The sequence below is a fragment of the Heterodontus francisci genome, chromosome 11 (assembly GCF_036365525.1).
Source record: "Heterodontus francisci isolate sHetFra1 chromosome 11, sHetFra1.hap1, whole genome shotgun sequence".
NCBI lineage: Eukaryota > Metazoa > Chordata > Chondrichthyes > Heterodontiformes > Heterodontidae > Heterodontus > Heterodontus francisci.
Genome location: NC_090381.1, coordinates 96,038,783 through 96,053,693, shown reverse-complemented (window position 1 = coordinate 96,053,693; position 14,911 = coordinate 96,038,783). Strand labels below are relative to the sequence as shown.

The 14,911-nt window shown below is 44.5% G+C and overlaps 1 protein-coding gene across 9 annotated transcripts in view; it reads right to left on the bottom strand.

Annotated features, from left to right (window-relative positions):
• The window catches only part of trpc1 (transient receptor potential cation channel, subfamily C, member 1), a 74,840-nt gene that overhangs the window by 26,849 nt on the left and 33,080 nt on the right, over nt 1–14,911 (bottom strand). For 8 of the 9 annotated variants that reach the window (XM_068041543.1, XM_068041538.1, XM_068041541.1 and 5 more), the window contains one exon: nt 5,113–5,252. The exons of the other annotated variant lie outside the window; for it this stretch is intronic. In XM_068041543.1, the coding sequence (XP_067897644.1) occupies nt 5,113–5,252 (140 nt within the window). The remainder of the gene's footprint in view (nt 1–5,112; nt 5,253–14,911) is intronic. 9 annotated transcript variants of the gene reach the window in all.

Genomic DNA, 14,911 nt, shown 5'->3' with positions numbered 1-14,911 from the left:
CCATCAATCAACTACCAACTAGGTAGGACTCATGCCTGATATTCATATGTTTCACCACATCCTCACATACTTAGCACTTCCACAAGCCTCATACTCACATCGCACAGATTAGACACACAGCTAGCTATTTAACCAGAACATCCAAATCACCCAAACAGATTGCATGACACTCACTGACACATTTCACTTTCTGTTGCAGGAAAACGTGATGCACAACCAGATGCAGCAGCAGCTAACATGAGGGGGACAGGCACGCCTGCATGTCCTGACCCCCATGGAGAAGGTGCTGGTCATTATTGGGACAGCCATTGCTGAGGCCGTGGCCAGCAGCAGGGCTGAAACCATCAAAGATGATGGTATCCTGATACCTAATCCTCCTTCTCGCATCCCACCTCCCAATGATTTACAGGGTCTGGATAGTGTAAGCATGTAGACTCTTACTTGCCTCCCCACCCCCAGCACAATCTTACCCCTGTGTGTTTCTCCTTTCAGATACATAAGATGTGCAACTTGAGAAGGCAGTGGAGGAACTGCAAAAAGAGAGTGACAGTGATGATGAAGATGCAACATCACTCGATTTCACATTGGTAGCCACCAGTTCCAATTCTGACAAAACCCATAATTTAAAGGATAGCATAGAGGTGGTGTCTGCAGGGGGTAAGACAACGGATGCGATAAGCCTGTAGCTGGGGCAGGGGGCAAAATAGCACAGGTGTCAGCTCGATGCTGATCATGGACACACATGGGTTCTGCTGCAGAGGACTCAGATGAGCACATCAATAGGGCCGCCTACAGAAGAACATTGTTGGGTATGCACAATGCCTGGGACATTGGGAAGCCTGCCAAAAAACCTGCAGTCAATATCAAGAAGCATGGAGGGATTTGGGACCAACTTGGCACTTGGGTTTGTGCAGAGCTTGGGGCCCATCCTTTCTAGCACGGAAGTGATGGCCAACATTTTCTTTATTTAGTCATGGGATGTGGGTGTCACTGACAAGGCCGGCATTTATTGCCCATCCCTAAACTCAGTGGCTTGCTAGGTCACCTCTGAGGGCAGTTAAGGGTCAACCACATTGCTACAGATCTGGAGTTACATATAGGCCAGACCAGATAAAGATTTTTTTTTAAATTCTTTCATGGGATGTGAGTGGCGCTGCCTAGACCAGCATTTGTTGCCCATCCCTAATGGCCCTTGAGACGGTGGTGGTGAGCTGCCTTCTTGACCTGCTGTAGTCCATCTGGTCTAGGTACACCCACAGTGCTATTAGGAAGGGAGTTCCAGCATTTTGACCCAGTGACAGCGAAGGAACAGCAATATAGTTCCAAGTCTGGATAGTGTGTGCCTTGGAGGGGAACTTGCAGATGATGATGTTTCCACACATCTGCTGCCCTTGTTCTTCGAGGTGATAGAGGTTACAGGTTTGGAAGGTGCTGTCAAAGGAGCCTTGGTGAGTTCCTGCAGTGCATCTTGTATATAGTACATGCTGCAGCTACTGTGCGTCGGTGGTGGAGGGAGTGAAAGTTTAAGGTGGTAAATGGGGTGCTAATCAAGTGGGCTGCTTTGTCCTGGATGGTGTCGAGCTTCCTGAGTGCTGTTGGAGCTGTACCCATGCAGGCAAGTGAAGAATATTCCATCACATTCCTGACTTGTGCCTTGTATATGGTAGACAGGCTTTGGGAAGTCAAGAGGTGAGTTACTCACTGCAGAATTCCCAGCCTCTGAGCTTATCTTGTAGCCACAGTATTTATATGGCTGGTCCAGTTAAGTGTCTGGTCAATGGTAACCCCCAGGATGTTGATGGTGGCAGGTTTCCTTCCATGAAGTGAACCAGATTGGTTTTTATGACAATCCGGTAGTTTCATGGTCACCATTACTGAGACTAGCTTTTTTGTTTTATTCCAGATTTATTTAATTAACTGAATTTAAATTCACCAACTACCATGGTGGGATTTGAACTCACATCTCCTGATTACTAGTCCACGACCCTGAATTACTAATCCAGTAACATAGCCTCTATGCAACTGTACCCACTAAACCCTGTTCAAACATTTGTGGACCCAACCATGATGCAGCATCTGATGGTCGATGTCTCAGCTTCCATTGCAGCAAAAGCAGCAACCACCCAATATCTGAGTATTGCAGTGGAATCATAGACCACTGCCCTCATGGCAGTGAGCAAAGGGGCTTGCATCATCTCACAGCAATCCAGCAATCAGTCCTCCAACATATTACCAGGATTGCTGAGGCCCTGCCCCGGGCAAGTACTAAGTCTCCAAGGAGCACGAACCTGCAGACCTCTCTCTGGAAGACTGCATTTGTCCTCCCAGAACTGCCACACCACCAGTGCTCCTTCTGTTGCATGTCAACTAGCCAGCCCAGACTGCTGCTACTCATGCTGAGATGGTACAATCTGCGACCAGGCCTTCTAGACCCAAAGCTGCTCGAGGTCATCCTGCAAGGCCATCTGCAGTCTCCCCCAGTGAAAGTCAGCAGCCTTCCACCAGCCATGCTGCAGCCACTGGGGTAGCACTACCAGGCAAAGGCACATGGAAGACAAGCACTAAGGAAATGCACAAGGGTGATTAGTTGACTTTTGTACCAAATATAGCACGATTTCATTTATAAATTCGGTTTGGAATGTTTATTTTGTGGTAGCTTTTATTTTTGCCAAACAGATGCTGTGATGCTCAGTGACAGAGGGGAGGTAAGGGTTGGGACAGTTAGTAAATGGGGAATTGGGATTGCGGTTACTGGTATCACACTCGTCATCGACAGCCTGCCCGGAAAGGGGCTTTCTAGGTTGCTTCCTCCCTTCTTCCTCACACTCCTGCTCCAGCTCCTCAGCTGCTCACCATATAGCCAGTGGTAAGGGCTGTCCACTCATGATAGTGAGTTTGTACACCATGCAGCAGATCACACAAGCCTTGACACCCACTCTGCCGAGTGCTGCAGGTCTCCTCCAGAGTGATCCAGGCAGTGAAAGCATTTTTTCAGCATGCCAATGCTCTGTTCTATCACACTTCATGTGGCAGCATGGTTTTCAGTGTATGCATGGGGTTGTACACCAGAGTCATTAGCCATGTGGTCAGTGCATAGCCCTTGTTGCTCAGTAATCATGGTAGATCAAATGCAGTTGTCACAATGAAGGCATCATGACTGCTACCAGGATACCGGGCGTTGACCTGCATGGTTTGCTGCCTTTGGTCACACACCACCTGGACATTAAGGAAGTGGCATCTCTTTCAGTTTTGGTATATGGCAGAATTGACAAGTGGTGCCTGCAAAGTGATGTGCATGCAGTAAATGGCACTCTGCACCACGGGGATGCCTGCAATCCTCGCGTGGTCGCATGCTAACTCTGCCTGCTTCGCTCGGAGAAGACAGAATTAAATGTAGTCAGCTCTCATTGAGTAGACAGATTCAGTGATCTCCCTTATGCAACAGTGGATGGCAAAATGTGGGATGCTGCACTTATCTCCAGCTCCAACCTGGAAGGAGCCAGACTCAAAGGTTAATGGCCATGGTCACTTTCACAGCTACTGGCCATGTGGTCCTTGTCCTGCTCTTGCAGTTGTGGCTGAAGCAGGTGGCAGATTTCAGTGAGAACTTCCTTACTGAAGTGCAGACGTCACATACATTGTTCCTCGCTAAGCTCCAGGAGAATTGCTCCCTGAACACACTGGGCAGATATAGCTGTCTGCTGAGCGCTTATCCCCCTTCTCCTCCGTCTTCCATCAGCTTGTCCTGCTCTGCGTGCCTCTGCTCATTCTCCAAGTCATGCTGTATTCCAAGGGGAACACCGACTAGTGCATCCATGTCTGGGAGCAACTGGTTTGTGCAGAAGCCTTGAAGTCAGGACAAAGTTCTTCAACACCTGTCACACCACTCTTGCAAAGCGATGTGCATGCAGTCAATGGAGCTCTGCACCTCAGGGAAGCCCGTGAAACAACTACAGAAAGCACCAAACACTTGTAGAATTGAAGCAACAGCCAGAAGAAATCAACCAGCAACTAACCTGAAATTAGTTGATGATCTTTTTAAAATAGTATAGGTGAGGGTTACTTCCTGCTGCTGAATGTGTGTTCAGCTGTGCTAGGCTAAGAGAGGGTATTAGCTGGAGCATTAAGCTCCAAAATGGCACAGCTGATTGACATAATGGCCTGCTGGCTCTGTATACTTCCACTGGCTGTTCACTGTGCGAACACTAATGGCCTCACCAATATGGTGTCCAGCGCCATTCACTCCAACAGTGTTGCATGGACACCATTCTGGAATTCTAAGAGCACTCATAGTGCCTAAAAATGGTGCAAATGATCCCAATTTCTCACTGCATATGTCACAAAGTTGAAAATTTATAGATTTCCACTCAAACTTCCCCAAATGTGGACTAGCCAGTCTCAACTGTAGAACAATGGGAGCTGCAGAGTAAAAGTCCAGCACTTGCCAACAGTGAAGGAATGAAAATCTAAAAGAACCATTCTTGCATTTTCTGCACACTATCTGGTAGTTATTGGCAGCATTGGTGCAAGTCTGGAAACAATTCTATGTGCTGACCATCTAGCCAGTGAAGGCGTCCAATGCAAGGAGATAGAAGGGGGCAAAAAGGGCAAAACAAGGTTTTTAGAAGCTGGACTAATAATATAATTAATATAATTGACTGGAATTCTTACAAGGTGAATCAAAAATCTGCATAGGCCATTCTGGAGAAATCCTGAGCAGTGACTTAAGTGCTTTCCCACAAGAGAGGGGAAAATTGGAGCGCAAATCAACCCAGGCTGCAACCACATTCCTTCCTGTGGCTGGTTACACAATACACTCACTGTAGGGGAAATGACAGGGTTCTAAGAAAAATAATTTCATAATGGGTGAGCAATACATTTTTAAAATATGTTTCTACTAGTCTATCAGTATATATCACATTTAGACTATATAGCACTGTAAATGGAGCATAGATAAGTTAGTAACATATCTCGTGCAGCTAGCTTCCTGATCAGATTCTCCTCTATTTTTCCCATTTTTGCAACAGTTCCTTCCAGTTAATATGAGCAAGCAATTCTCACATCCAAACAAAACCACAGACTCACCCTTTTCTCTACCCATCTCTCGTTTACCTTATTATGAGCCACAACTTTGAGAGCAAAAGTTGCTAAATACAAGGAGTTCATGACAAAACTGAGTTGATTTCGAGATTCCTCCATAAAATCTTCCAGTCCATCATACCACAGTCTCTTCACATCTGACCACACCATTCCTGGAGACAAATTATACATTAGCACATTCCAGAGAAGAAATGATACATTCAAACCAGAGTCGACAATGTCTGGGTTTACCCATCGCATGCAGAGAATAATGACTGTTTCTCAGTGTTAATACTGAATACTGGCAATATTACTATCACTGCAATGCAAATTTCTCAATTTGAAAACTGCATTTTTAATAAAAACAAATGCACAAAACAAGGATAATTTGTTTTGAAATTAAATGACGTTGTCTGGATAACTTATTTTTCAGGGCTCATGCAAATTACACAGCTTTCAGTTTGGAGTTAAAACTGAACCTAACTATTGTGTAGATGTAATGATTGTATATTTTATTCACTAATTATTGATTGAATAATAACAATCTGCCAAATAATCTATTTTTTTTCTGTCTACAAAATGCATTTAGGCATTGGGACTGAGACTAATTTCCTGCTTTGCTCAACCTCCAGAAATGCCTCAATAATGCACCACCCAAATAAGCTGCTTTTAAGAGTATGCTCATCAACTATGAGACTACACTCCATCTTCTCATCCATTTTCTGCCCCATATGATTTTCTCCTCTTACTGGTTCTTACTTGGTCATCCACCATCTACATCCAAGCAGTACCCTTCCTGCCCTCTAAGTCTCCTAAAAAAAATCTCTTGTCTCCCCTTTAAATTCTCCCTCTGTGGAATCTATCTTTCCACATGTGGAGCACTTTCAGAGGAATGCTACGTAAATACAAGCTGCTGCTGCCACACCTCCCCACCGCACCCAAGCCACTGCCAGTGACGCTCTCAGTCAGCCACCAGGAGGGGTATTAAAGTCATCCCTGTGGACGCTCCTTATTTAATTTTTCTCCCCGTACCCTCACTGAGTTTTCTGTCCCCTGTATGATGCCTTCCCACATCAACACACCCGAACAATGGGAGGGAATTAAAACTGTACCCCATCACACACAGATTTGCAATCCATCCTATCACTCTAAAACAGTGACTGCTTGTCACTAGAAATGTAAAACTGACAATTTGAAGAGGAAACAAAACAAGGAATCTGCTTCTGATTACCACAGGTAGTGTTAACGCAACTTCTGGCGCTGAGAATGTAGCTTATCTTGAAGTATAGTGAGTATCAAAATTCAGACAGCCAAACATTTAAACTTACTCCGAGGACAAGCTCTTAATTGGAGTGTCTCTAGATGTAATAACTGTCCATAATTTCTAAAACTAATTTAACTAATGAGACTTCCAAAATGTTCAATAAAATTTTCCGCAGAGAGGCTAAAATCGCATCACATAAAGACTTCGGAGATATGAAAGTGCTCTCTGCATTTATATAAAGACTAAAATTAAGATATAATTACACAATACTGATTAAAAATGTTATAAAATGTTATTGTATTATAAATTCTGTATCAAAACTGTGGTCTAAAAACACGAGTTTGAAAGTTCTCAGAGTGCTTGCAATGTGTTGAATGGGACCTGATATTTGCACATTTTTTTACAAAAGGCACTACCAGGAACGTGCATTTGCTCATTTTGCTTTCTGGAAGCTCAAACTGAGTTATCTGCATCAGAATATCACTCAACTAACACACATAATTGGTATAAACAGTACACTGTGAGCCAAGGCACCTGTGGAAATACAGCTCGTAGGAAAACTGTAGGGTCAGCAAAGACAAACTCTGATTCACTGACAACCGTCTTCAACTTAAAGCTAATGGCATGAGAAACAACCCACCAATACCCAGAGGCTAAAGCATTAATCAAGAAAGTATCAGACCCATACAAAATTACCATGGCAAGAAATAAGAATCAATATACATAAATGTAGGCAGTCAAAAATGTACGAAGCCAATCTAAATAAATCCTAGATGGCAAATATGTTTGCTGAAATAAATGGTCCGATAACCTGCTGGAACAGCAGCTCAAAGGGATGTAATGAAAATAGTTGAAGTTTTCTAGAGCAGGACAAAAAGGGATGATGAGAAAGAGCTGTCTGAGAAGGTCAGAAGACCGGTTATATGTATTCATATATAAAGCTGACAATTACAATACACTCAGTAAGGTCTCAAACATTGTGCAGCCAATGCACTTTATGTTTGGGTAAGCAATGTGTAATTTTTAAAAGAAACTATACTGTTGCCTAATGTACAGAACATTGGGACTGAGAAATTAGTTTCGTGACAAAGAACAAAGAACAAAGAAAATTACAGCACAGGAACAGGCCCTTCGGCCCTCCAAGCCTGCGCCGATCCAGATCCTCTATCTAAACATGTCGCCTATTTTCTAAGGGTCTGTATCTCTTTTCTTCCTGCCCATTCATGTATCTGTCTAGATACATCTTAAAAGACGTGCCCGCATCTACAACCTCGGCTGGCAACGCGTTCCAGGCACCCACCACCCTCTGCGTAAAGAACTTTCCACGCATATCCCCCCTAAACTTTTCCCCTTTCACTTTGAACTCGTGTCCTCTAGTAATTGAATCCCCCACTCTGGGAAAAAGCCTCTTGCTATCCACCCTGTCTATACCTCTCATGATTTTGTACACCTCAATCAGGTCCCCCCTCAACCTCCGTCTTTCTAATGAAAATAATCCTAATCTACTCAACCTCTCTTCATAGCTAGCGCCCTCCATACCAGGCAACATCCTGGTGAACCTCCTCTGCACCCTCTCCAAAGCATCCACATCCTTTTGGTAATGTGGCGACCAGAACTGCACGCAGTATTCCAAATGTGGCCGAACCAAAGTCCTATACAACTGTAACATGACCTGCCAACTCTTGTACGCAACACCCCGTCCGATGAAGGAAAGCATGCCGTATGCCTTCTTGACCACTCCATTTACCTGCGTTGCCACCTTCAGGGAACAGTGGACCTGAACACCCAAATCTCTCTGGACATCAATTTTCCCCAGGACTTTTCCATTTACTGTATAGTTCACTCTTGAATTGGATCTTCCAAAATGCATCACCTCGCATTTGCCCTGATTGAACTCCATCTGCCATTTCTCTGCCCAACTCTCCAATCTATCTATATTCTGCTGTATTCTCTGACTGTCCCCTTCACTATCTGCTACTCCACCAATCTTAGTGTCGTCTGCAAACTTGCTAATCAGTCCACCTATACTTTCCTCCAAATCATTAATGTATATCACAAACAACAGTGGTCCCAGCACGGATCCCTGTGGAACACCACTGGTCACACGTCTCCATTTTGAGAAACTCCCTTCCACTGCTACTCTCTGTCTCCTGTTGCCCAGCCAGTTCTTTATCCATCTAGCTAGTACACCTTGGACCCCATGCGCCTTCACTTTCTCCATCAGCCTGCCATGGGGAACCTTATCAAACGCCTTACTGAAGTCCATGTATATGACATCTACAGCCCTTCCCTCATCAATCAACGTTGTCACTTCCTCAAAGAATTCTATTAAGTTGGTAAGACATGACCTTCCCTGCACAAAACCATGTTGCCTATCACTGATAAGCCCATTTTCTTCCAAATGGGAATAGATCCTATCCCTCAGTATCTTCTCCAGCAGCTTCCCTACCACTGACGTCAGGCTCACCGGTCTATAATTACCTGGATTATCCCTGCTACCCTTCTTAAACAAGGGGACAACATTAGCAATTCTCCAGTCCTCCGGGACCTCACCCGTGTTTAAGGATGCTGCAAAGATATCTGTTAAGGCCCCAGCTATTTCCTCTCTCGCTTCCCTCAGTAACCTGGGATAGATCCCATCCGGACCTGGGGACTTGTCCACCTTAATGTCCTTTAGAATACCCAACACTTCCTCCCTCCTTATGCCGACTTGACCTAGAGTAATCAAACATCTGTTCCTAACCTCAACATCCGTCATGTCCCTCTCCTCGGTGAATACCGATGCAAAGTACTCGTTTAGAATCTCACCCATTTTCTCCGACTCCAAGCATAACATTCCTCCTTTGTCCTTTAGTGCGCCAATCCTTTCTCTAGTTACCCTCTTTCTCCTTATATATGAATAAAAGGCTTTGGGATTTTCTTTAACCCTGTTTGCTAAAGATATTGCATGACCCCTTTTAGCCCTCTTAATTCCTCGTTTCAGATTGGTCCTACATTCCCGATATTCTTTCAAAGCTTCGTCTTTCATCAGCCGCCTAGACCTTATGTATGCTTCCTTTTTCCTCTCAGCTAGTCTCACAATTTCATCTGTCATCCATGGTTCCCTAATCTTGCCATTTCAATCCCTCATTTTCACAGGAACATGTCTCTCCTGCACGCTAATCAACCTCTCTTTAAAAGCCTCCCACATATCACATGTGGATTTACGTTCAAACAGCTGCTCCCAATCTACATTCCCCAGCTCCTGCCGAATTTTGGTATAGTTGGCCTTCCCCCAATTTAGCACTCTTCCTTTAGGACCACTCTCGTCTTTGTCCATGAGTATTTTAAAGCTTACGGAATTGTGATCACTATTCCCAAAGTAGTCCCCTACTGAAACTTCAAACACCTGGCCGGGCTCATTCCCCAACACCAGGTCCAGTATGGCCCCTTCCCGAGTTGGACTATTTACATACTGCTCTAGAAAACCCTCCTGGATGCTCCTTACAAATTCTGCTCCATCTAGACCTCTAACACTAAGGGAATCCCAGTCAATGTTGGGAAAATTAAAATCTCCTATCACCACCACCCTGTTGCTCCTACAGCTTTCCATAATCTGTTTACATATTTGTACCTCTATCTCACGCTCACTGTTGGGAGGCCTGTAGTACAGCCCCAACATTGTTACCGCACCCTTCCTATTTCTGAGTTCTGTCCATATTGCCTCACTGCTCGAGTCCTCGACAGTTCAAGGCGTGAAGCAGGTGGCATACTTGCCAGAAAACATCGGCCTGAAGCTCCATCTAAATTGGGCCTTTATTTCCAGAAAACCAGCAAGCTACAGATGCCAAGTCAAGGCCTTCACAAAATCAGCTAGCTTGGCACCCAAGCTGGGCCACATGCAGGTGCTGGGAAGGCAGGTGGGGGCAGCCCAGGCCACCAGCAGCCTGCAGTACTGTTTGAGAGACAGGAGAAACAGGAGTACTCCTGATCCTCCTGGTTCCACATTAAGGCAAGTAAATTTTTTTAAATGGCTTACTTTTTCATTGGTGACCTCAAGCGGTACCTTTACAATCCACTGGATAAGCGCAGTAGATCAAGAAAAACTGAGCAGAGCATATACGGCGTTCGCTCCGCCCTGGTTCTGCAGAATTTGAGAACAGGGTTCCTAAAACAGACCACGATTAATATACTCAAGGGGCCAAACAACAGGTGTAGACGGGCAACCCAGACACAGAATTCAGCGGCTTCAAATTTGGCAGGATGCGTACTTCCGGTGAGGGGGTGAGGAAATCAGGCGCCGAATACTCCGAACCAAAATTCACCCCCCAAAACACTTATTTAGCATCCAGACATTGGGCATGACAAGGGCCAATCTCTCCTCTAAATGTCTGCTTATTTAACACATATTTCTTCACTATGGACAAGGACTGCCATCAATGACAACATTTTGCATTTATATACATTAACATAGTAAAACATTAACCTAAACAACATACATATATAGCATCTTTAATGTAATAAAACATCCTAAGGCCCTACACAGGATTGTTATAAAGAAAAATTAGACACTGAGCCACATAAAGTGATATTAGGGCAGATGACCAAAAACTTGGTCAAAGAAGTAGGTTTTAAGGAGCGTCTTAATGGAAGAAAGAGAAGTAGAGAGTCAGAGCGGTATTGGGAGGGAATGTCAGAGCTCAGGGCCTAGGCAGCTGAAGGTTCTGGCCATCAATGGTGAAGCAACTAACATCGGCATGCTGAAGAAGTCAGAATTAGATGGGCTCAGCTATCTAAAGGGTTGTGGGATTGGAGGAGATTGCAGAGATAGGAAGGGGCATGGGCTTGGAAGGATTTAAAACAAGAATGAGAATTTTAAAATTAAGGTGTTGCTTGAGCCAATGTAGGTCAACGAGCACAGGGGTGATAGGAGAACAGGACATGGCGCTAGTAAGAACACGGGCAGCAGAGCTTTGGGTGACCTCAAGTTTACTGAGGGTAGAATGTGGGAGGCCATCCAGGAGTGTGTTGGAATAGTCTAGAGGCAAGCAAGGCATGAGGGTTTCAGCAGCAGATGAACTGAGGCAGAGGCAAAGTCCAGCAATGTTACGGAGGAGGAGATAGGTAGTCTTAGTGACAGCACGGATATGTGGTCGGAAGCTTACCTAGGGGTCAAATATGACACCATACAAGAACACAAGAATTAGGAGCAGGAACAGGCAATTGGTTGCAAACAGTCTGGGAAAACAACGGCTTCAATCTTCCCAAGTGGAGGAATTTCTGCTCATCCAGTACTGGATGTCAGATAAGGAGTCTGATAACTTAGCAATGGTGGAGGAGTTGAGAGAGGTGGTGATGAGGTAGAGTTGGGTGTCATCAGTGTACATATGAAAACTGTGCTTTCAGATGACATCGCCGAGGGGCAGCATGTATATGAAAACTAAAAGGGGGGGGGCCAAGGATAGGTGCTTGGGGGTAACAGTTTGTGAGCAGGAAGAGAAGTCATTGCAAGTGATACTCTGGCTACAAATAGTTAGTTAAGAATTGAACCAGGTGAGGGCACTCCCACCCAGCTGGACAATGGTGAAGAGAAGCTGGAGGAGGATGGTGTGGTCAAACGTATCAATGGCTGCAGAAATTTTGAAAAGGACGAGAAGGGATAGTTTACCTTTGTTATAGTCACATAGGATGTCATTACGGACTTGGATAAGGGCCATTTTGGTACTGTGGCAGGGACGGAAGCCTGATTGGAGAGATTCAAACATTGAGTTCCAAGAAAGATGGGCATGGATCTGGGGGACAACAACATGTTTAAGGACTTGAAGAGGAAAGGGAGGTTGGAGATGGGGCAGTGGTTTGCAAGGATGATGGGGTCAAGGGTTTTTTTTTTGGAGGAGAGGGGTGATGATGGCAGATTTAAAGGAGAGAGGGACAACACCTGAAGAGGGAGAACTGTTAACAATCTCAGATAACAAGGGGACCTGGAGGAGAAGTTGCATGGTCAGCAGTTTAGTGGAAATTAGGTCAAGTTAATGTGAAACAGGACCAAAACTAGTTGGGGACCAGGACCCTGTAGAGTTTATTTGCTCTGCAAACTGCCATTGAACAGCATGCAACATCTTTGGGCCACAGTTGCTGAGCTGAGGTCCATGTTCTATTGCACAGTAATAGTCAGTTTCAATGTGTCTGGAAGCAGAGTCCAAAGAATGAGGAATTCCAACAAGTCATGGCTATGAAATTGTTTACACTCAAGCTGAACGTCACCAACATGAGGTCCGAGCCTCCAAGAGAGGTTTGTGAACAGAAGCAAAAGACCAAGTGCATGATGCTTAGATCTTTCCCAATTCCTTGCCTGTAGCTGCCTCTGGTCAAGTGACAGGAAAAGCCCGTGAGAGCAAACAGGCCATAATGCAGCCAAAATATGACGGCATCTCCTGGCACACAGGCAGGACTATCTTAGGCTTGCAACATGTCAAGGAAAGTGATCTGCTAATCACAAGTAAATCCTTAGCAGACTATCTCCATCCAGTAAGAGAGACCTGCACTGTATGTAATACTGTTCATGCCTCATGAGGTCACAAAGCTCTTTACAGCCAAGGAAGTACTTTTGAAGCATGATCATTGTTGTTGTGTAGGAAACATGGCAGCCAACTTTGCACAGAGCAAACAGCAAAGTGATACTGGCCAGATAATCTGTTTCTGTGATGTTGAGGGATAAATATTAGCCAGGATACTAGGGGTAACTCCCCTGCTCTTCAAAAATGGTGCTATGGGATCTTTTACATCCATCTGAGACAGGAGACCGGGTCTTGATTTAACGGTGCCATCTTTCAGATGAGACTTCAACACTGCAGCACTCCCTCAGTAGTGCATTGGAGTGTTAGCCTAGATTTTTGTGCTCAAGTCTCTGGAATGGGGCTTGAACCCACAACCTGACAACTCAGAGGTGAGAGAGAACTACCAACTGAGTCAAGGCTGACACTGCATAATAGTACACCCAGTAGTAGATTACGAAGGAATAGCAGAGTGGGAAGTCCGCAGTGATCTGGTACTCACACTACAAACAGAATGCACAACATTACGTCTCGTTGAATTTGCAACACCTCTCTATTAGTTTCAGTAACGATACAATGCATTACTGTAAACTTTTCTGTTATTGTTTACTTTTCACATTAGTTTTTCCCTGATAAACAGCAGTACTAAGAATTTAAAAAATATATATATCCAAATAAACATAAGGGTTGGCCTCCAGAAAAAAAAAAATCTTCATTCAAAGACTGCCAAACTCTTGAGGCCTCCTGTTGTGGGTGCTCAACTTCTGGCAGCTCCCTATAACCAGCTTCTGCCTTCTCCACTTGCGTCGTGCCTGGTTGCTAGTTCTCTTCCACGAGTAAACATATGCCTTTCTATCGTTATGTTGTGCAGTATACAGAAAAATACTACCATTCCACCAATTCTTTCCAGGGTATATTAAAGAGCTCCCCCTATCTGGTACAAACAATGGACCAAGGTCCTGAATAGAACTTGTGCCATATTTGGTTCATTTCTTTCTGGTTAAGATAAACATTCCAAACTGAGGAGCTATTGTTTTTCCTCATCACTTCAGCACAACAAAATCAATATCATGGTAGAGCAGCAAAGCATTAAAATTGGGATTTAAATATTCACCCATTTATCCTATGCCTAATTCTGCACTGTGTTGCAGGATAAAATCACCTTTTTCACACCGTGGTGCTCCAAAGTACTACTTGGCATCACAAGAACACAAGAAATAGGAGCAGAAGTAGACCATATGGCCCATTGAGCCTGCTCCGCCAATCATTATGATCAAGGCTGATCTTGAGCTTCAATTCCACTTTCCTGCCCACTCCCCATATCCCTTGATTCCCTGCGAGACCAAAAATCTATCGATCCCAGCCTTAAATGTATTCAACGATGGAACATTCACAACCCTCTGGGATAGAGAATTCGCAACCATTTTAGTGTAGTAACTTCTCCTCATCTCAGTCCTGAATGATCAGCCCCTTATCCTGAGACTGTGCACCCAAGTTCTAGATTCCCCGACCAGTGGAAATAATCTCTCAGCTTCTACCCTATCAAGCCCTTTCAGAATCTCGTACGTTCTCAATTAGATTGCCTCTCATCCTCATCAGTGCTGCAACTGAGGCTAATACCAGAAATTTAATCTTGTCCCTAACCTACTGCACATCTGGCATCTCCAATTTCTACAGGCTGAAAATGCTGCATCAAATTTCACTGACAATTCCCAATTATTCATAAAACTGTGGCTGAAGTAAAGTACATTACCACCATCAAGAAGCTTAAAATCACACTCAAACGGTTGTGAATTCTCTATCCCAGAGGGTTGTGAATGCTCCATCGTTGAATACATTTAAGGCTGGGATAGATAGATTTTTGGTCTCGCGATGAATCAAGGGATATGGGGAGTGGGCAGGAAAGTGGAATTGAAGCTCAAGATCAGCCTTGATCATAATGATTGGCGGAGCAGGCTCAATGGGCCATATGGTCTACTTCTGCTCCTATTTCTTGTGTTCTTGTGATGCCAAAATTACATAGCCCCAAATTTCG